This window comes from Dryas octopetala, chromosome 6, assembly GCF_963921425.1.
Source record: "Dryas octopetala chromosome 6, drDryOcto1.1, whole genome shotgun sequence".
In the NCBI taxonomy this organism is placed as follows: domain Eukaryota; kingdom Viridiplantae; phylum Streptophyta; class Magnoliopsida; order Rosales; family Rosaceae; genus Dryas; species Dryas octopetala.
Window position 1 is genome coordinate 19,986,801 of NC_141371.1, and position 21,961 is coordinate 20,008,761.

A 21,961-nucleotide genomic window follows, 5' to 3' on the forward strand; every position below is an offset into this window, starting at 1 on the left:
ACAACAGACTTCTTAGCAATCTTCTGTTCCTTGGCAATCACTTCTTTAATTAATTTCACCAACCATGTAAAATAATTGCTAGGAAAGGTCATCATATTTTCCATCCAGAACTTCTGGAATGTGGTAATGATCACTTTCAACTCAACATATTTTCCTGAACTTCAAATGATCGAACACTATAGACTACATGGAAAGGCTGGCAGCAGGCTCAAGATCGTTGAATCTTACGAGTAAATCAAGTTGACAGATATCTACATGAAGGAAACCAAGTTAAATTAACTAGAAATGACTTGGAAAATACAAGCAAAAAGAAACCCAAATTAAGCACTAGCTTCTTCTATATACCTCTCTATCTCTAACTTAACTTCATTTGAACTCAACCACTCCTCTACATTTTTCCGAATTGCTTCCTCTAGTCTCTTTACCGTCTCTTCTTTTAATTGTTTCAGTCCTGCCTCTTGTAGACGCCTAATAGGTAATTGCACATTCAAAATGGATAATAAACTAACCATAGAAGAAAAATTCGGACAGCAAAAAATGGCAAATCACCCAAATGAAAATGTAAAGCAGAACATTACATCCCATATAATCCTTCTAACATGACCATATTCATATACATACATATGGTGCATATATAAGCATACCTCACGCTAATAGAATTAATTGTTAGTTATGGTAGTATTATATATAAATATATAAAACATTCTTATATATACCCTCCTACGACCAGAGCCTCCTACTACAATAGTTTAATGATATTTTGAAAAATTAAATAGCATGACCACCCTAATTTATTAAATTGATCAGCAATATCCAAGAATTTGATAAAAATTATTGAAGAATCATAATTGCTATCAAAATTGCCCTCAACCAAAATCCTAATTTTAGGGTTCATTAATTCTTATTATATCTCGATAATAATAAAAAAACAACGAGTGAAATAAGATGAAAGTCATGGAACCCAAATAAAATCAAAGATAAAATCACATAAATATATGAAAACTAACAATGGAGAACTGAAGGGTAGAAAAATTTCACACCTTTGAAAAGGGCACAAAGATCTCTAAAGGAAAACCCATTGTTGTTGAGTCCCTTTGATCACAAAAGATTCTGCCTTGGAGGAGTTGCATTGCTTTTTTCCTCAGATTTGCAGATGATTTCTCAAACCCATACAATCATTTGAGGCTCAATGAAAGTTCAGGTTCGCAAAGAACTCAACTATGAAAACCCAGTGGTAGAAGTGATAGAAATCGTAGAATTCAATTCAGTTTTTGGCGTACGTCTGTTTGGTGTAACGCCGTTTACCTTTAGTTATATTTTTCTATTATTTTGAATGATTTTCCAATTGGGCTTCTACGTCATTTAAAGTGGCCAATGACATTGCAGCGTTATAACACTCAGCAATTCCCAGTGTCATAACTGCTACACACAATAATTTCTCGAGAAAGAGCATGCTTTATGAGAAAAATGTGTGGGATTATCGGGCTGAGGTTAGGTGGAAGACTAAAAAAAAAAAAAATTAAGTTGAGTAAACAGTAGCACTTTTTTTTTTTTTTTTTAGACATCAATTTTTAACTCCTCTAACTTAATAAGGGTACAATAGATTTCACATGAAAAATGTTGATGATGTGTTATTTGGTTTAGATATATATTGTCGAAAACAAATGTGATGTTACAGTTTTTAAGCTATCAGTTTCTTCAAAAATTGATATTCATCTAGTGATGTCTATCAAGGTTTTTGTACTAGTCTTCCGATGCAAAGTGGGTGCACAAAATAACCAAGTTGAATCAAAAGTATTGAATTTGGATACTATGGGGTCATATGATCTTTTAGTAATGGAGGACCTAATCAATCAAAAGACTCTAATCACAACCATTTTACCAAAACCTGATACAACTACTCAACTCAAATTGAATTGAGGTTTTCAAATTTCAGGCGTAAAAGGAAACATATAAAATATTAATTCAAATACTAATTGGATAAATTCAAATTTTCAATTAATTAAATATTATAAAATTATTAAAAAACTAATCAGGGGCAATTCCTATCTGCCCCTAATTAATTTACAAATATAGTAGGGGCGTTTAATATACGTCACTCACTTTTAAAATGACCAATTTTCGAGGAAACATAGCTTTAGATCTCTATCATCCCCTATTGGTCTTAGGGGCGGATAGGTTGTGACATCCGCCCCTAATCAATATTAGCACTTACATTTTCTGCCCCTCCTACCGCCCCTAAGCTTATTAGAGGCCTTTTTCCACCCCTAATTGATATTCTTCCTACAAAAGCGCTTTCAAGAAACAGTGCCAAATGGACCCAATCAAATATCATTGCATATTATATTTTCATATAATGATTTTTTTTAAAACTAATGTGTGGTAAATTAAGATAACGGAAAAACATGTACCCTTATCTATTAACCGTTGTATATTAACATTATTGTTGTAGTGGCAGCACATAGGGGGATCACCCCTCTTTTTATGTTATCTCATCTAGCCATTGAATGAACTAGATTCATCCATCTTAAATGGATGATTCTTCTTTACTCATTCATTTCCACCAATCACTATCTTCTTATTATTTGCACTATTGTCCCAAGCTCTGTAATATTATGTGACTTACCCCGTGTGATACATGAAAGTCAAATGTCATTTGACCAATATGTCGTCCCAACACTTAATAATGTAATTAACAAGTAACACAAAACAATGTAGGGAGTAATTAAGCATCTCAGACGATTATAGCTTCCCTTCAGGGGACCCTGCTAGGTTTGAAAACTATAAAACATTTCCCAGTAAAAAACACAGTATAAATTCTTTTCCATTGGATTATTAAATTATCCAAAATAAGTTTTTCAAAGATTTCCTTTGAAATCATTTCAAAACATTTATGACTCGGCTGTACAGTAATATGATTATAAACATGCAAATTCACAACAAATCATTCATACCTGATAGTAGATACAAAATGGTACAACTACGGCCAGCTATTAAAAGAAATAGCATCCATAGTGAGAGCGCTATGGTAAACAGAAATAGGAACTCGCAATTGAGAAACTGTATCATTGCCACCTGATCAATCATGGTCCCCGCTTTGCATAAGCACACGTAGTCACGTATTGGCTTGGCTAAACTCCTTATAATGTACTGATCAATTCTTCTAGAAGGTTTAGGGGCTTGAACCCAGGGTCACGTACAGCGCTATCCTTACTCTCAAACCAATTATAATAATAGCATGTTATAATAATTTAAAAAACACACACACATAAAGTCCATAGTCAGAAATGTAGGATAAATCCCCTTACCTGGAATCCAATGTTTTTCACGTATTCTTTTACATAGCCTATGCATCCTCATCCATCTCGAATTCATCGCCTTTTTGTCACGTCACAAAGAAATTCTTCAGTAACTGGTGTTTCTAGTGTTCGATAATACGACAAGTTAGTCAAAAGTTAACTTCAACACCATCTCGTCATGACCTATTCATTTAGGTCACACATTCCTAAAAACTCTAGTCCTAAGTAGATTAAACTCTACTCTTTAGGGTTTCTAAGTTTCAAGTTTTATCTTAAAATCAAACCACTTGACTAATTGCTTTAATTCAAAGCAATTCTACAAATTAATTTAGGTTAAAATAAATCAAACCTAAGTACTATTCACGTATTTAATTAATTAGTATTTCTCCAAAATATTCCACTAATTAATTAAGCTCGAATAATAGCTTAAATCCAACTTAGTCTCTACAATAGAGTCATGCTAAGTCTAACATGTTAATAACGTACCTTTAATTAAATCTCCAAATTAAGGTTACAACTAATCATGCTTAATATTAACCAAAATAAATTAAGCAATTAAATCTCCAAAACAAACGTAGGCATGTTTAATTAATATAAGCATACAACCTAATATTAAAGACTAAGTGAAAAATAAATAAAGCAGAAATAATAAAATACTTATCCGGTTGTAGACCTCCAAAGTTAGACTCCACTTATAGGGACTCCTCCTCCTTGGCTTGCCTCCAAAAGAAAAACGTTTGAACTATGAGAATTTTCTTCCTTTTTAGTTTGTTTCTTCTTAGAAAGACTCCCAAAGAACCAAAGAGTGAGTAACTCTAACTTCACTTGGTTGTACAAATGAAAATGAGGTACAAAGATCTTTATTTATAGGCATAAGGGGGTGTGAAGAAGTTGTGAGTTTTTAATGTGGGACAAATTGCACTAAAAATACAAAAACAAGACTTAAAATCTGAACTGAGTCAAGAAAACCTATCAAAAAACCCGTTTATAGAGATAAAACAGATCTGGGCTGGCCCATTTGAAGACACGCAGGTCAAAGGACCCGGATGAACAGTAGCTGGTCCTTTAAGGGAACGGATGACCTAGATCAAAAAGGATTAATGATGCTCAACGGTCCAGATTAAAACGCGGGCCTTCATTCCATGTGATGCAGTGCACAACGCTTCCATGCGCATGCTTGGCTAGCACCTGTTGGGCACCGCGTCAGCCTAGCTGGGCGAATGGCAGCGTGCCATGTGGGTGGTTGTTTGCCCAGTCAGTAATCCCTTTTAATTTCTTTCTTTTTCCTATTTTATCTAATTTCTCCAACTTCAGAAATTCATCAAAAATAGTTCGAGATTCTAAATAATTTCCTGAAAAATCATACAAACTCGTATCGATGAGTACTAATTTTTTATAGCCTCAAAATAGTTAAATCACTTCTAGAAAAATTATGAAAATTCTTCATCTCGCAATTTAATTTCAAAAAATGAAAATAAATAAAATAATCACCAAACTCTTGAATTTCCTTTTTCAAAAATTCACTTCAAAACAATTAAACTCCAGAACCACAACCAAAGATCTTAATTAGTTAGTTAAAACAAAGTTAAGGAAACTCTAATTCCTTTAAACAAACCTTAAGAACAAGGTTAGAAGACTTAAGTAACAAAATTACCATAAACTGAAAATTCAGAGTGTTACACTTGCCCAACATGTGAAAAAGTTTATATCTACAACTTCTCTCTTGTCGACACATGAACTGTATTATATTTTCTTGTCTCTCATCTTAAATTTTTGAATTAAACTATTGAATAACTACTACAATTAAAATTGCAGTCCAGTTCAATAGATGCTAAAACAGTTCACAAAATTAAACTATTGAGCTGAACTATTGAACAATCACTGCGAATGCTCTAAAAACTAGAATTTTGAAAATGACACCAATTTAGATTGAATTTAAAGTTAGAATTTATAGCACTCAAATGCCAAGTTTACAAAAATCTATGTTTTATTTTTTGTGGAGAAATACAAAATTTTATATTTATGAATCAAAATAAGGAAATTAAAACATATAATTGCTTAAATGATAAGTTGTTTTTTCTCCATTCAAACGCACCATAAGCTAGTAAGCTCCTTTAAAAATTCATTAAAAATTTCAATTTAAAACACCTCTAAAAGGTGGATCAATCCTAAACTCATCCTTTGCCTTAGCCAGAGCAAATTAGGACTAGATTGCAGATTGGCTCTCGGAGATCCAATCCCACTTAAATTGATATTTACATATCGTCGCTTTAGAGGTCCCTGAAAATAAGGGACTAAACCGTAATTCTGGAAAGTTCACCAACCTATTAATAATAATATTAATAGTGCGACACAAAAGCCCTAGCCTCTCTCTTTTTCTCTCTTTCTTTCTCTCTCAAATTCTGATCCTCTTCTTCTATCTTCTAGGGTTTACACAATTTAGGGCTAAATAGTGAAAACCAGAAGCCGAAGAAGAAATACGGTCTCCCCAAAAACCTCCTCCATTCGGATCCTATTCGACTCCGTTAGGATCCAAGTGATTAGTTATCGGGTCGGAGTTTCGGCGAGAGGGTTTTTGATTGATGGGTACAGAGAGGAAGAGGAAGGTGAGCTTGTTCGACGTGGTGGACGAGACCTCGGTCTCATCAGCGAAGATGGGCAAACCGAACGGCGGTGGAGGTGCCACGGCGAACCACAACGCGGTGAGCAGTCTGATCAATAGGTGGACCGGGAGGCCTTACTCGCAGAGGTACTATGAGATCCTTGAGAAGAGGAAGACTTTGCCTGTTTGGCATCAGAAGGAGGAGTTCTTGCATGCTCTCAAGAGCAGCCAGTCTTTGATTTTGGTTGGTGAGACTGGTAGTGGTAAAACCACTCAGGTTTGTTTCTCCAAAAATTTTCAAAATTGATAATGAATATATATTAGAAAGTTAAGCTTAAATTACGATGACCCCTATATCTTTTTTTGTTTTTTTTGTTTTTGTTTTAGTGCAAATTGCAATTCGAAGTTACTTTACGTTTGTTGTTAGTTTGAAAATAATAGTAACTCTTTTCGTTGTGGAAGGTAAAGTGAAAGAGAAGAAAAACTTGGAATACTTAAAACTTATTGTTGTCGAAAATGTTTGTGAATTCACAAATTGATTTTGTTTGAAAGGTTACTGTTTTAAGGATTCTATTTTGTTTATGTTACTTTATTTTAAGTAGCATTGTTTTTATTGTTTTTTCAATGCTGAGTTGTGAAGCTTATATAATATGCAGTGGTCTTATGTTTTTCATTGTAATGATGCATATAGCTTTAATTCTCTATTTCAAGGAGCATGTAATTTCCATTTTTTGGTAGATATACCAATACTGAAGCTTATGGTCCTCACTACACTCCATTCCTTCTCTATTCTTCCGACCCTAAATCAAGACAAAAGGGATTCAACGGCTCAAGGGACTTTTTAGCCCAAAAGGACACCTGATGGGCTCTAAACCCACTTTGTCACACTTGATATATACTTTCTCAAGGGAGGGGGAAGGGGTGCTGTTTACCCAAAGATCATTGGCGTTAGGGTTTTACGAATTTAAAGGTCTTTATTTTGTGAAGATGCTATAATAAATAGCGTCTTTTTTTTTTTTTTTTTTTTTTTTTTTTCCCTCTGTATGTTATAATTTGTGCCACACACAGAACACAAATAAGCCTTGCTTACAGGAAGTTCACTTTGTCTGACAGGCTTATATTTTTCTGAAGTGCAATAGGGCTTTATAAAGCATGGATTATGTTAAATGAGTCTATTAGAAATTGATTGTCGGATGATTTTATTTTCTCCGATGTGCATCATCAGTAGTTTCTAGCTGAGCATAGTGGTTTTTTTTAGCACAGTAACTGATTATGTGCTTCCCTTTTACAGATTCCTCAATTTGTTTTGGAAGCTGTTGATGCGGAAGCTTCAGATAAACGCAGGAAGATGATGATAGCATGTACTCAGCCACGTAGAGTGGCTGCAATGTCAGTATCCCGCCGTGTTGCTGAAGAGATGGATGTAACCATTGGAGAAGAGGTTGGTTATAGCATCCGTTTTGAAGACTGTAGCAGTGCCAAAACAGTGTTGAAGTAAGCTCTACTTATTATTTTTGTTATTCCGTATTTGTGCACTTTTGGGGAGTCTTTTGGGTGAGAGCCAGAGGGAACTTACATTTTTTATTTTGGTGGCAGGTATCTAACGGATGGTATGCTTTTAAGAGAAGCAATGACAGATCCACTGTTGGAACGGTACAATGTGATAATTCTTGATGAGGCTCATGAAAGGACTTTAGCAACGGATGTTCTATTTGGGCTTCTGAAGGAAGTGTTGAAAAATAGGCCTGACCTGAAGGTGGTTGTGATGAGTGCTACTCTTGAGGCTGAAAAGTTTCAGGGTTATTTCAATGGTGCACCACTCATGAAAGTTCCTGGCAGGCTTCATCCAGTGGAAATTTTTTACACCGAGGAACCTGAAAGGGATTACCTGGAGGCAGCAATTCGAACCGTTGTGCAGATTCATATGTATGAGACTCCAGGAGATATACTTGTTTTTCTAACTGGAGAGGAGGAGATAGAAGATGCATGCCGCAAAATTAACAAAGAAATTGGGAACCTAGGTGACCAGGTGGGTCCTGTAAAAGTGGTGCCTCTGTATTCAACTCTTCCTCCAGCTATGCAGCAGAAAATATTTGATCCTGCTCCTCCGCCCTTAACAGAAGGTGGCCCACCTGGAAGGAAGATTGTGGTGTCAACCAACATTGCAGAAACTTCTCTGACTATAGATGGAATTGTTTATGTTATTGATCCGGGATTTGCTAAGCAGAAAGTTTATAACCCACGAGTGCGTGTTGAATCCTTGTTGGTATCTCCAATTTCTAAGGCAAGTGCACATCAGAGGTCAGGACGTGCTGGAAGAACTCAGCCAGGAAAATGTTTCAGACTTTATACTGAGAAAAGCTTCCATAACGATCTTCAACCCCAAACATATCCCGAAATATTAAGATCAAACCTTGCCAATACAGTACTTCAATTGAAGAAACTAGGAATAGATGATTTGGTCCATTTTGATTTTATGGACCCTCCTGCTCCTGAGACATTGATGCGAGCATTAGAGGTTTTGAATTATTTGGGAGCATTGGATGATGATGGTAACTTGACGAGGCTGGGGGAGATTATGAGTGAGTTCCCGTTAGATCCTCAGATGTCCAAGATGCTTGTTATTAGCCCAGAATTTAATTGCTCAAATGAAATTTTGTCCGTATCTGCCATGCTTTCAGGTACTTTCTATTTCCTTTTATTTTTTGATTTCTCTGTCGTGTTTGTCTCCGTTCCTATCTACAGCAAAGTAGATAAGGTCAGGCTGCATCATTCTTGATTGCATGCCTATTGAGCTGTTATGCGTATGGACATTTTCTGTGCACATGTTGTCCAACTGCTACAGCTGCATGCAAATGCTTATGCATGTGGTTGGATTAGTACTGTGTCAAATTAGGTTGTCATCAGCAACTGTCTTGTCTGGGTTCCATGCCCCCGGTTGGCATGCACCTATGGATTTCTAAGTAAGTGCTGATGCAGATAGTTGCAGTTTCTCAGTATTATCTCATGAAGCAAATGGTGTCGTCTCGCCTCTATGCATCTAACGTTCCATGGGCCTCCTCTGTGATAACCAATTTATTTCTTAGTACCCAATTGCTTTGTCCGGCCTAGGGAGGCTCAAAAAGCTGCAGACGAAGCAAAAGCTAGGTTTGGGCACATCGATGGAGATCACCTCACACTTCTGAATGTGTATCATGCATACAAGCAAAATAGTAAGTACATTCATCTGTTTCTTTTAGTATGGGTGTAAAGTTATTTATCCAATGTCTTGGTTTAAGAATTTTTGTTTTTGTTTTTGTTTTTTTTTTAATGGGTTGTAGATGAGGATCCATCATGGTGCTATGAGAACTTTGTCAATCAGAGGGCTTTGAAGTCTGCAGACAATGTTAGGCAGCAGCTAGTGCGTATTATGGCTCGGTTTAATCTCAAGTTATGTAGTACTGATTTTAACAGTCGTGAATACTACATCAACATAAGGAAGGCCATGCTAGCTGGATATTTCATGCAGGTGGCTCACCTGGAACGCACTGGACACTACCTTACAGTGAAAGATAACCAAGTATGTCAAGTAACTCTTCAATTTTATTTTTTCATATGGATAATATATCATCCATTCTTTTTAATTGTGTTTCTGTTTGGTCCTTATATGTATTATCTTTATCTTGCAGGTGGTACATTTGCATCCGTCAAATTGCTTGGATCACAAACCAGAGTGGGTGATTTACAATGAGTATGTCTTGACAAGCAGGAATTTCATTCGTACAGTGACAGATATTCGTGGTGAATGGTTAGTCTCTCTCTTTTCTCTCTAGGTTGTTTTTATAGCTGTTATTATGAAGGTTTAAGTTTTGTGGATCATGTATTTTGGTGAGTAAGTTTGGTGTCGCTATCCTCTTGGGGATTATCTGTTTCTGATGTTCAAATTTTATCTGTCTACAGGCTGGTTGATATAGCACCCCACTACTATGATTTGGAAAACTTTCCCCAGTGTGAGGCCAAGCGGGTTCTTGAGAGGCTTTACAAGAAGCGGGAGGACAGGGATGAGAACAAAAACAGAAAATGAAATTTTCACCTCTGGATCTTCAGAAACTGTGGATTCTACTTGAGTAGCAAAGGTGCAATGAGAGCTGGTCTAGATTATTTATCATATTTAAGCATTTTGCATCTCTCAGCAGCTCAGTTGTCACAGTAGTTGGGGAAAAGGCTTGTCTGTACCACCATCTTGATTATTTCCAAAGTCTAATTTTGTGTCGTATCCACTATTTTTATTTGATCTTGGATGTGCTCTTGCTGGTATTCAAGATTTAGTAGTAGTTTTAACATTTGATGAAAGAGCTATCCAGGTTTATACTTTTACTTTTTATAAATGAAAGTTTGTTGCTATAATTTGGTTTCTGAGTGCAAGGATGTGCTTGACAGGGATTGGGAGTGTTCTCTCCTGCATATTATACAGGGAGCAAAACAAGGTTGCAGATTGTTTAGCTGGGTATAGTTTTGAGTTGTAGCCACTTGTAGGGCTATCCTTGTGTAGCTGTGTTTATTTCTGGGCTTAGGCCCGCGCTAATACCAAAAAAAAAAAAAAAGTTTCTTGCTACCTTAAGTATTGGCAAAAACAAAAAATGTAATTGTTTGTTTATTTTTGGTAAATGAATGGGTAAATTAACCAAAAACCAAAAAAAAAAAAGAGCTACACAGGCCGGTCCATTTTATCATTTATGTACAGGCCTTTTACTAACAACTATTTTTAGAATTTTTACTAAGGTCCAAAATTACAACTCTCAATCCACGTCAAAATATTTAGACCCCCACTTGGGTTTCAATTTTGGTTTTCATCTCCTATACCTCTTCTAGTTCTTGACGAGTTGACGGCGCTTTGAACCAAAAATGTGTAGTCTAATCGTGTATCAGAGGAAGGAAAATGCGAAGCAGGTATGGTTTTCATGGAGTTTTGGCTGTTTTTGGTTATTTTTTTCTAAATCTGTTTGGTCCACCATATTGCAGTGAATTATTTTTTATTTTTTTTTTTTTGGATTTTGGTTAATTTCTTATGAATGAATTTGGGATTGTGTTTATTTGTACCAATTGCAGTGTACTTGTTATGAAATTGGAGTTGGGTTTGGTACAATCTTGATTTTAGGTTTTTTGTTGGTTTTATTTTTGTATTTTTTTTATTTGTGCCAATTCAATGTATTCATTAGTGATTTTCAATTGGGTTTGGTATTTTTCTTGTTTTACTTTGGGGGTCTTTGTGTTAATTTGTATGAATTGCAGTATTTTTGTTACTTATTTTGAGTCATGGTTTTTTTTTTATTTTAAATAATTAATTACTCTAAAGTTCATTTTACAATCCTTAATGATAAACAAAAATAAGTCCACTTTGTACAAATAAAACCCACATTATGTTTTTTTTCCGTGTTTTTGACGTCGAGCACTTGGTGAGGGTTTTTTTTAAACAAAAAATTGGACAAATTGCCACTACCGTACAATGACAATTAATAACAGTATAACACGAGTGTTTTTTGCAATTCAAATAGCTATTGTCGCACAGTGGCGAGTGCTCGGCACTCGGTGGCTTCCGTGTCGCTCTTCTCATTAAAGTGGACTGGGCTGAGATTTCCTGTAGAAAGTGGGCTGGATTATCAACCTATTTTCTGAACTGGACTTTAAAAAAAATAACTCTCTTTTTTATTAATTTTGGGAATTTTCAGTTTAAAGGATATCAATGATATGTTTGATGGTTGGATTTTCTCATGTTGGTATTTACTACAAAGAATTATTGTATTGGGCACTGCTTGGGTACTCAACTTTGAGTACTAGTTTGTATTCATCACCAATCACATGAGCCCATGATGGGGTCTACCATTTTCTCTCTCATAGTGAACTCTATCATGGATTCATATGATTGGTGATAAGTACAGGCTTGGTACTCAAAGTTGAGTACTCAAACTTTATGTTAATCTGTGAATATAAAGTTTGCCAGCTAGAAACCCAAGTTTGTGAAGAACAGTTAGCCTCTGAACGTAGAAAAAAAAGTAAGGAGGCCTCTTAATGCCTACTTAGATATTACTAAAGTTATTTTCACCTGCAAATAGTTGTAGTTTAGTTCATCATACCATTGTTGATGTTTTTGGCAGAGTGTAAGAACTTGAACATGAGAAGAAAAACATGTGAAAAGGTAGCAATGAAAATAGTTATCTTCACCTGTGTTTCAATTTTATTTGAAAGCAAGAATGTGCATGTTGTTTGCAAATACAAGTTCTTTTTTGCTAGGCAATTGAACTTTAAAGCCTTTAGCATTATCTTTGACAAATAAAATGTAAAGAGTAAGCATAAGCATAAATGAAAACAACTGATCTGTTTGATACTTGAATAGGAGGTAAACTTAGAATTTGATTAATATTATTATTATAACACAACTGATATGTTTGATATTCATATATAATGCATAACCATGCAGCCCTTATACAATCATGTATGTTATCCCAGAGATACTGAAGACCTTCTAATAGCTACATTTTTTTTCCAGGCAGGCTTTGGTACAGTTCATCAATTTGAACCTGCAAAATATTAAGTTGTCATTCAGTTGCTTCACAGGAGAGAGAGAGAGAGAGAGAGAGAGAGTGAGCGAAAGAGGATGTCAAATTTTGTTACCTGGTAGTACTTGAGCAAATGGTTTCTTTTCTTTTTCAACGTTGCAGTGACCAAGTCCCTTTCCATGTCGAAAGGGCGAGGTTCGACAATGATTCTTTTGATAAATTTAAAGCCTCTCAGCTGGTAATTGAAACCAAACAAAATGAAACTAATGATCATCCCATGCCAATTAATTAAGTACAACACAAATTAAAACTTCAAAGAATTAATTAATATTGGTCTGAGCTAGATATTGATTAATTAATTACCTTGTTTCTCTCAGCTGTAACCTTAAGTTCGGCCATGATGTGATTCTTTAACTGATCAAGAGAACAACGATGAGAAAAGGAACCCATGTGACCATTAAATAAGCCCACTTCTTGGTGGTCTCTTCTCCTGGGAGAGTTTAACAAGATTCTTTTTCCTACCAATTATCTTGATGATTCAATTTGGAAGTATTTCCCCTGTGTCCCCTATCAGAAATCAACATTATTTTCGTTGAAATTTTAATTAACACATGAAATGGTTATATATATACAAGTCAGGCCGAATCTGAATCAATGATTATGTTGATCCTTTCTTGTTTGTGTGGTCTAGATTCACAGTCGTCTAGTAGCATAAGTAGTATGTTGTTCAACTATCTATCAAGAGAACATTACCCATATAACCTTATATATATAATAATGTTCTTTCGCGACACGTTATTTTATAGGACTGGTTAATTTGACAGTGAGGGTTTAGAATGACAGCCTTGACAACATAGCATATCAAACTGTCTGCTAATTAATAGAAATTTTCAATATATTTAAGTATATAACTATATATATATGTTGATCGATCCCGTGTGGAACCAGCCATCTTTGAAGGCTTCTTTTGTCAACTCAGGACTTTTGTAGCCAGCAAAAACAGTCTTCCCTCTCAAACAAATCTCACCACAAGGAGGATTACCAAGTGGATTGTAGCCCATTTCTGGAACCTCCTCCAGGCGCATCTCATTGTATACAGATACAGCACCAACAGCACCAATCATGCACATTTCATCAGGGAACCCAAGTGTAGTGGGCCCAATAGTTTCTGTCAACCCTGGAACAACCATAATATAATATGTATATAATATATGTGACCAGTAATTTGAATACTATATATAAATTGATGGCCTCTGCTTATATATGATCTAAAAAACATTTATTGCTAAAACAGAGTTGGTTTACCATAGCCTTGGAGTACAAAAGCACAGCAAGTAATCCTCAAGAATTCTTCAATCTCAGAGCTCAAGGGTGCACCTCCAGATATTATAAGTCGAATCGACCGCTCAACCTTGATTTCACCTTCAAAAATAAATGAAAAAGAAGGTAAGACTTGTAAGCTTGATTGATATACATTGTCGGGTCATTCCCGAAATAGCTTATGATTTTGAGGAGAAAGACACAACCTTCCTGAAGGCTAAAAGATCTGCTATTGGTGATGCATGTTTATTTTTGTACCCCATATTCATCCAAGCAAGTTTGCTGTATAACCATACAAGGGTATTAGCTTAGCTTCATATTCAAATTGAAGATTGTGGAAATTAATGAAAGGAATACATACTAGTATCTGTAAAGCATGTCAAAAATCTTCTACCTTCTGGGATTGAGCTCTTGCACTGCTTTCTTTATACCTGAAATACAGATGATTTTGAATTGGTAGGTTCATCTCAAATCAATAAAACTATATAATATATTTAGTTTTAATTATGCAGGGAGATGACAAGCAAAACTTCTCATGCCTTCATGTATTTTTTCAAAAACTCGAGGTACCCCAGCAAGAAGTGTTGGCTGTAACTCCACCATATCATCCTTCAATGCATTAAGATCCTTCAAATAAGAGAATCAATGCAATTATAATCAACAGTGGATGAAATAAAAAGTTTTGAGTGAAGTGAAACATCGAAAGGGGAATTGAGAGCTCCATCCTCCATGATATCATTTGGATTCTGGGACAGTTTGGGATGTATATGAAGGATTCAATTTATAACCTTCCAACTAGATATGAAAAGTTTTGGTAGGCTGGTAGCATACCCCATGAAAGTAGCCAACAGAAGCACCAGAGCAGAAAAAATACTCGTCAATCACGCAGTCCAGAATATGAGCGAAGGGAAAGAAAGATAGATACACATCGTCTGTTGTCATCTACACAAAGTCATAAATTAATGCACTTTGTCACAAATTTAAACTATACTGTCAGAACCAGGCATATTCAAGATATAAAAAATTGTTCAAATGACATACAAATTCCTACTATAAAATTTTCTAGAAAAAAAAAAATCTACAGAGCCTTTAGAGGATCATACTTCACATTTACCTTGTCTTCAAATTGTTCCATAAAGAGGTCGATCCCTCTCACACCATTTACAATATTTTTATGTGTCATGACTACACCTTTAGGATCTCCACTGGTACCACTTGTGTACATAATTGTGCAGATATTATCAGGCTGCGGCGGATGAATCTCTGACGGGTTTTTGTTTACCCTGAAAACAAAAAACTCCACTCACAACAGGGAAAAAAAAAAGCACAAGGAATGCAGACACATCTTACAAGTACAATTTACAGTGAGGAAATTTGGGATTCTTAAGGATTTAATACAATGCCATTGTCAAGCAAAGTTATGTAAAAACTATTCAAATTAAACATCATAGAAGTAATCCTCATCTCAAGCACTTGTATCTTTAGATATAGTTGTTATGCAGGTTCCTTTGATTAAACATAGAGAAACTAACCATCTCAATGCACTCATTCCATGAGTATGGTTTTATCCCAATCTGCACTGCTTTATCCTTCTCTTCCTCTGTCAATGCAGTGAAGCAGACCATAACTGCAACCACAACCAAGCTCAGTACAAGGCCTTCTAGCAGACAGCTGCAGGGAACATAAATAATTACTAGTCATCGTTTTCACCTTTTAGTCATTGAGGAGTCCTAGAATCGGGATTCAATAGATGCAAATCAAGCAAAGTAATTGTACACAATCTGAACCTGATCATGTAGGAATATATGATTTGATTACAATGCAGGTTGAGATATTCATAGTTCTCACTTCTTTCACTTTCTTATCTTGGATGAAAACAACATCAACCTCTGCATGATCTAAAATAAAATTTACGGTTCCTGGCCCTGCATCAACACAGCCCCTAAGGGAAGTTCGATTAAATTGCTTAGCATGAATGAACCACTTGAAATATGAAATGAAAAGGATACATCCAATAATTATAAGATAAAAAAGTTACTGAAATCAGAATTCCAAACTTACCCTAAATTTTATGGCAAATCATGACCAGCCTATGGCAAGCAATGAAGAGACAGGTGAGAAGGCTGTCAATTCAAGACTGGCAGGCTATATACCCTCAACCAATGTGTGTGTGTGTGTGTGAGAGAGAGAGAGAGAGAGAGAGAGAATCTGAAAGCAGGAACTCTTCTCAAAAGAATGTTTACCAAGCGTATCATAGAGAGGCACACAAATCAAAATGTGAGCATTGCAAGCCTACACAAATTTAAACAAGTTGTTCATCACATTGTTGATCATATATTGCTTATCTATAAAAGAATCCTAGTGGCTAGTGATGAAAACAAAAAAGAAAAATTAACAATTGCAAAATGAGATTGAAAAGAATGTCCGAACAATACCTCCATTGCCAAAATCCATTGAGGGCAATTTGAACCATAAATTCCAATCCGGGAGAACTTTTACAAGATTATTAACAAAGCCATACAGAGCAATTAATAGACCAGTTTTAGTTGACAAAATCTACAACTCTTATGCAGTGCTCAAATCAGAAGCCTCTCACAATCACTCATGTATGCTTACTGGTTCAACACCGGATGCTCGTAATGCAGAACCAACTTGCAGAACTTCCTCATAAGCCTCCTTGTATGTTATCCAAATGGAAGGCCCAAACTAAAGAGCATAGTAAGAACTAGTCAAAACTCAATTGCCAAATCAACAGAAGTAATAAAAAATTATAGCACTACTGCATCCCTTAAATATACTTCACCTTCCCATCAACAAATTTACGCCAACCAAGCATCCGATTTCCAGGCTACCTCTGAGCAGATCGACTATGCATCAAATTTTGTGATTGTCAAAGAAATGAACTTTGTAAAAGGATATACTTCTATTGAAAACATCTAGCATAGAGACTTTAAATGTGTAGCACAAGCAGTGCATACATTCAAGTAAATCTGATAGTTGTTATTATAAAACTGTGGAGCTCATCAGGCTGGAACTCAAACAATATCTTTAAAGGTAAGTGTGTGAGAATTAGGATCACAGAGTTCTTGTTTTGTAATAATTGACAAGATGTATAGAAGTATAAGACTTGCAACCTCTAATTGGTTCATCTTGTTCCATGTGGAGACTCGACCCAGCTACCTGCATTCTGCTTTTGAACGCGCTTCTCTTTCATAATTTTCCTAAACTCGAGTGCACTGTCCCATACTCCTCTTTCGCCATGAATCTTTGAAAGTGTTGAATATATTGCAGGATGGCCATTTTTCAGTTTGTCAATTTCCTTAGCAGCAAACTCACCAAGTTGCAGACTTGAATGCACGCCACAAGCACCAAGCAACGCGCCCCAGACAACCACATCTGGCTGAAACGGCATCCCTTGTATCAACTTCTCTGCTTCCTCTAGCTCACCTGCTCTGCCATAGAGGTCAACCATGCAAGCATAATGCTCCACCTTTGGTTCGATTCCGAACTTTTCCTTCATGGAGTTGAAGAGATTTTTCCCTTTTTCAACCATCCCGCCATGTCCACAAGCTGATAAGACATTTACGAATGTAACTTCATCAGGCCTAACACCATGCTTGGTCATTCTCTCAAACTCCTCCACTGCTCTTGTTCCTAGTCCATGCCTGGCATAACCTCCAATAATTGAATTCCATGTCACCAAATTTTTCTTTGGCATGGATCCGAACACACAATATGCTGCATTGATGTCCCCGCATTTTGCATACATATCAACAAGCGAGGTTGACAAGATAACATCCTCTGGTATACCGGACTTTAAGACGCTCGAGTGAACTTGCTGACCCAGGATTAGTGAAGAACAACCAGCACATGCATCCAGCACACTTGAAAACGTAAAATGATTTGGCAGAGTCCCTGTTTTCAACATCAAGAGAAAAAGATCCAAAGCATCTTGAAATTTCTGATTCTTCACATACCCACTGATCATAACAGTCCATGAAACCACATTATTTTCACTCATTCTGTTGAAAACAGAGCGAGCTTGGTTGATCCTCTTATTGCTGATATACCCATTTAGCAAACTAGTCCAAGAAATTATATTCCTCTCCTGCATGGCATCAAAAACTCTTTGAGCCTCATGGATGCACCCCAATTCCATGTAACTTGAAACCAATGCATTCCAAGACGAGACATCCTTCACCAAAATCTCATCAAACACTCTGCCTAAAGCTACTTGATCCCCCGCATTTGCATACCCTTTCATCAGTGCTGACCCAACAAACACACCTGAGCTGAGAGCCAAACGGACTACGAAAACATGAACCTGCGAGACCAAAACATTAAACACCGTGCGCAAGAAGGCACTGAGTACTATCGAGATGGTATACTCATTGGGTCTAAACCCATTTCTTATCATTTGCAAGAAACATCGACTAACCCCATTTGGGTTTTTTGTTTTCTGCAATCCCGACAACATGGTGTTCCATGAAACAACGTCTTTCACAAGCATTTGATCAAACAGGTCCTGGGCAATTCGTATTTGCCCATTTCTCATGTGTTCAGCAATCATTCTATTCCATGACACAGTGTTCTGGGATGTTGGGTTTCGATCAGAAAACGGATGTGCATGGTCTAAGCCATGAGTGAAACTGGCCGTTGAGAGTGTACAAAACTGGCGGTGAGTTGTTAGAAAGAGGGTTCTCTCCGACCTGCGCATGGCGCTAGTCAACTAATATGTCGATTAACTGATTTCTAAAAACCTTTGGAAGTGGATCTTCTGCTTGGTTTCTTCCCTGCTAGGATCTGCTTGGTTCAAAGTTTTTTTACAAGCTATGGAAGGAAAAGAAAACCAGAAGTATACATGAGTATATACAAATACTCATAAAGAAGTGAAATAAGTTTTTACTAGTTTTTGTGCAGGTATATATGAGTATATACAAATAAGTTTTTTTTTTTGTTTTTAAGTTTCTTTTGTAGAAACCTTTTAAAATTTTTTTTTTAGGTCTAACAACAACACAAAGAAGTGAAAGCATAAATATGTTTTTGAAAAAACTTTTTGCTAGAAACCTTATTCTCCGTGATTTTGTTGTGCAATTTGAAAAGGAAAGGTTAACAATTTTGTAAATTTTTCAAGTTGTGCTAAAGCAGTCAAACGTTAACTTTCATCCGAAAATTAACGGAATTTGTCACATGAAAATGTGATGAACGGACTGAAATGTCTTTGAAAATGTGGTCACTTATTGTGCACATGACCAGTTTCAGTTAAATTTTTCGATGGAAGTTAACGTTTGTACTGTTTTGATACAACTTGAAAAGTTCGTGGACCAAATTGACACTTTTTATAGTTAATGGACTAAATTGAGATTCACTGTAAAGTTCGTAGATCATTTTTGTATTTAACCCAAAATTTTTCATTGTTTCCAAGATGAGTATAAGAAAATTTTACATTTGAGATTGGAGTTGAAAAGTGATGATGAAATGACACGTAGATAAATAGTTGTGAAATCAGGGACACGAAAAATGAGAAGGTCGCTTACATATACCCTTTCGGATTAGTCAATAAGTTGTAGTTGTAGGAAATTTGAATTTGAAGGGATTCCTTGTTCACATATACTGAAAGTATTTCGTGAGTTAGATTTGTCTAGTTTACCTAGCTTCTAATTATTAAAAAGATGGAGCATTGATGCAACAAATGGTATTGATTTTCACTCATACGAGGAAAACAAGTTTGATTAATTTGGACTCATCTTCCATGGTTCAATATAGCGAGTTGTCTCATATATATAGCACAAAGAATTATAAACAAAAGGTGTAGAGAACAAACAATCATGCACTTTTGTGAAATCTGAATTGTTGAAGTTGGAGGCAAAATTAGAAAGTCTTACAAATTCCGGACAAGAGCATTCTACTATAAATTATGTGAATGAAGATGGTGTAAATCTTAAATTGCGAGATCCAAAGATTCTGAAGTCTAAAGGTCGAGCTAAGAGTAGAATAAAAAGTGATTGGAATCTAAACATCCTAGAGCTCAGTCGAAAAGAAAGGGTTAGTGCCTATATAGTTAATTTATTATATTAATTGTTTATATTGGAGTTGTGATTTTCACCTTCTAATTGTTATTTGATATCTTAACAAATTCTAAGGAACTTTATGCACTTGTAAATGAGATGAGTAGCCCATCAAATCTACATGAACATGTTGAAGTTGTATTTTCTTTCTTTGTAATTACTGCTCTATTGAGTAAATTATGTGTTTGGTCCACTTATTATTTCATAAATTTCGTTTTGGTTCACAAATTTTTTTAAGTTCCATACTGGTTCACGAATTGTCTAAAGTGTTCTATTTTGGTCCAAACTGGACAATTTTGCCCCTCAATTTTGTACCATTGAGTTGACTTTAAGAGACAAAATTGTCCATTTTGAACCAAAATGGAACACATCAAACAATTCGTGAACCAATATGGAACTTGAAAAAAATTTATGGACCAAACGATATTTATGGAATAATAAGTGAACCAAACGCATAATTTTCTCTATTTAAAATTAATGTTTGGAGTTCAAAACTTCTGATATTGATCATGTGTTAATTTTTTGGGATGGACTAGCAAATCAAAACATATCAGCCTTATGTCATGGCACTTACGCATATTCCTTATGGATTTTCAACTGTTTATGATGTTCGAGGCATTTCTAATCTCTCACATGGATTCCAAGTTATATATACATCCAATGTCATGTGATTCTTCATTTATGCATTCTCAGGTTTGCCATTTACAAAGTGTTGTACTCTCGTATATTCTCTTTTATAATTTTTATTACTATTGCTACTTCATTTAATTGATTAACTAAGTGATCCACATTCTCACAAATTTGATAGGAAAACAATATTCAACCAAGACCTCCAGGACCATCACATCAGCTAAGATTTTCAGATTCATCAACATCTTAGGCCAGGCTCACCAATTTGAAGCATGACATGTGCTCAAAATTTTAATCATGTTGTAAAACTTAGTCATTTGGATCAATAGCAAGTGCATTGGAAACCTATGTGTTTGAACTCTGTAGCATTGGTAAACAAGAGAATAGTGGCAACATGTTTTTTTTTTTTTTTTTATTATGTGTAATGCCAAGATATAGAGTACTCATCAAAGCACATTGTCTATAATTTTATTGGAAGAGTTTCCATGTAGAAGATTTTTTTGGACTTGATTGAAGTTATGTCATATATATTGTTACTTAAATCTTTGGAGGCATATTGCTGGAAGGAATGTAAATGGTTGAAATTCATTCAAATAGGCTCATTCTGATGTGCATTAGTTGTGCATGAATGGCTGTTTTTATATAGTTGGTTTGGTTCTCAGTTACTTTTTGCTTGTGTCAGTGGTTGAGGGTGTTGTTCTAGTGTTGTTTGTTCTCTTTGTTTTGTTTCGCTGGCAAAAAAAAATATTAGAAACTGTGTTAAGCTTAATGTTTTAGTCTATGAGATTATATCCTGGCCGGTTTAGTGGCTATATTTGGAAGCATATGCCAATGGTGGATGATCTCATTTACTGGACTTCCTCAATTCACATTTGATGTATTGAAGAGCTTTAGTTCCATGAAGCTTTATTTATTTCATTTTATCAATAGATTTATATTTTTTAAGGGATTAGTTTCACTTTTTATTTTTCTGAGAAAACAAACTATAGATAATCTTTTATTCTTTTGGGAAAAAAAAGAGAGACAATCCTACAGGAAAAACATGAAAGGAATCAGAGCCGAAAAAAAAAAAAGAAAAAAAAAAGTGAAAGAAGAGTTGGCGTTGGTGTGAAAGCAAAAAAAAAAAAAGAGTGGTTATATTCTTATTTTCCTGTCTTATTTTCTTACCCATATTTTAATGAAAAATAGAATGACAAATTTATCTTTTTGTAAAATGACTTTAAAGGACTTGACTAAAAAAAAAATCTACTCTACCCACCTCCTTACAACGACCTAGGGTTGAAAGGGAAATGGGTGAAAGTTCAATGAAGGGTTGAAGGTGGAGGAGGCCAAGATTGGCGAAATCATCGATGTCCTGTGCCTGTTTCTGTTGGGATTGGTCTGATAATTCCATACCCTAAACCTGGGGCCCACTTGGTTGATGAAAATTTCAGACCTAGCCTCTCCCCACCCCCACCAAGCCAAGCCTTGCCCCACCAAGCCCCAGCCCTAGCCGCGTCGAGAAGG

At 35.6% G+C, this 21,961-nt stretch overlaps 2 protein-coding genes and 1 pseudogene across 4 annotated transcripts; 1 reads left to right on the forward strand and 2 right to left on the reverse strand.

The window, feature by feature from the left end:
• The first annotated feature begins 5,670 nt into the window (after positions 1-5,670).
• LOC147283121 (putative pre-mRNA-splicing factor ATP-dependent RNA helicase DEAH2) lies at positions 5,671-10,287 on the forward strand. 2 transcript variants are annotated; one of them, XM_086247777.1, is made up of 7 exons: positions 5,671-6,178; positions 7,193-7,395; positions 7,498-8,582; positions 8,988-9,113; positions 9,222-9,460; positions 9,570-9,688; positions 9,841-10,287. In XM_086247777.1, the coding sequence occupies exons 1-7, from the start codon at positions 5,882-5,884 to the stop codon at positions 9,962-9,964; spliced, it is 2,193 nt and encodes a 730-aa protein (XP_086103903.1). In that variant the 5' UTR covers positions 5,671-5,881; the 3' UTR covers positions 9,965-10,287. The 2 variants fall into 2 exon arrangements, with proteins under 2 accessions (XP_086103903.1, XP_086103904.1); XM_086247778.1 differs by lacking the exon at positions 5,671-6,178 and adding an exon at positions 6,681-6,871.
• A 2,007-nt stretch (positions 10,288-12,294) lies between these two features.
• LOC147283122 (long chain acyl-CoA synthetase 1-like) lies at positions 12,295-16,896 on the reverse strand (annotated as a pseudogene). The gene is made up of 17 exons (XR_015122943.1): positions 16,561-16,896; positions 16,374-16,463; positions 16,193-16,249; positions 16,001-16,049; positions 15,608-15,682; positions 15,468-15,509; positions 15,290-15,384; positions 14,872-15,040; positions 14,589-14,699; positions 14,297-14,384; positions 14,119-14,188; positions 13,964-14,039; positions 13,743-13,859; positions 13,367-13,614; positions 12,801-12,999; positions 12,553-12,672; positions 12,295-12,458 (listed from the first exon to the last, which is right to left on the reverse strand). The product of XR_015122943.1 is annotated as a long chain acyl-CoA synthetase 1-like (transcript).
• LOC147283123 (pentatricopeptide repeat-containing protein At2g13600-like) lies at positions 16,447-18,624 on the reverse strand. The gene is made up of 2 exons (XM_086248442.1): positions 16,892-18,624; positions 16,447-16,624 (listed from the first exon to the last, which is right to left on the reverse strand). The coding sequence occupies exon 1, from the start codon at positions 18,472-18,474 to the stop codon at positions 16,903-16,905; it is 1,572 nt and encodes a 523-aa protein (XP_086104568.1). The 5' UTR covers positions 18,475-18,624; the 3' UTR covers positions 16,447-16,624; positions 16,892-16,902.
• Positions 18,625-21,961: the final 3,337 nt, after the last annotated feature.

Excerpts from the sequence above, each read along its gene's own strand:
- LOC147283121 (XM_086247777.1), top strand. The coding sequence starts at position 5,882 with ATGGGTACAGAGAGGAAGAGGAAGGTGAGCTTGTTCGACGTGGTGGAC. Across the intron at positions 7,396-7,497 it reads AGTGCCAAAACAGTGTTGAA|GTATCTAACGGATGGTATGC; the intron begins GTAAGCTCTACT and ends TTTTGGTGGCAG. Across the intron at positions 9,114-9,221 it reads TCATGCATACAAGCAAAATA|ATGAGGATCCATCATGGTGC; the intron begins GTAAGTACATTC and ends AATGGGTTGTAG.
- LOC147283123 (XM_086248442.1), bottom strand. The coding sequence starts at position 18,474 with ATGCGCAGGTCGGAGAGAACCCTCTTTCTAACAACTCACCGCCAGTTT.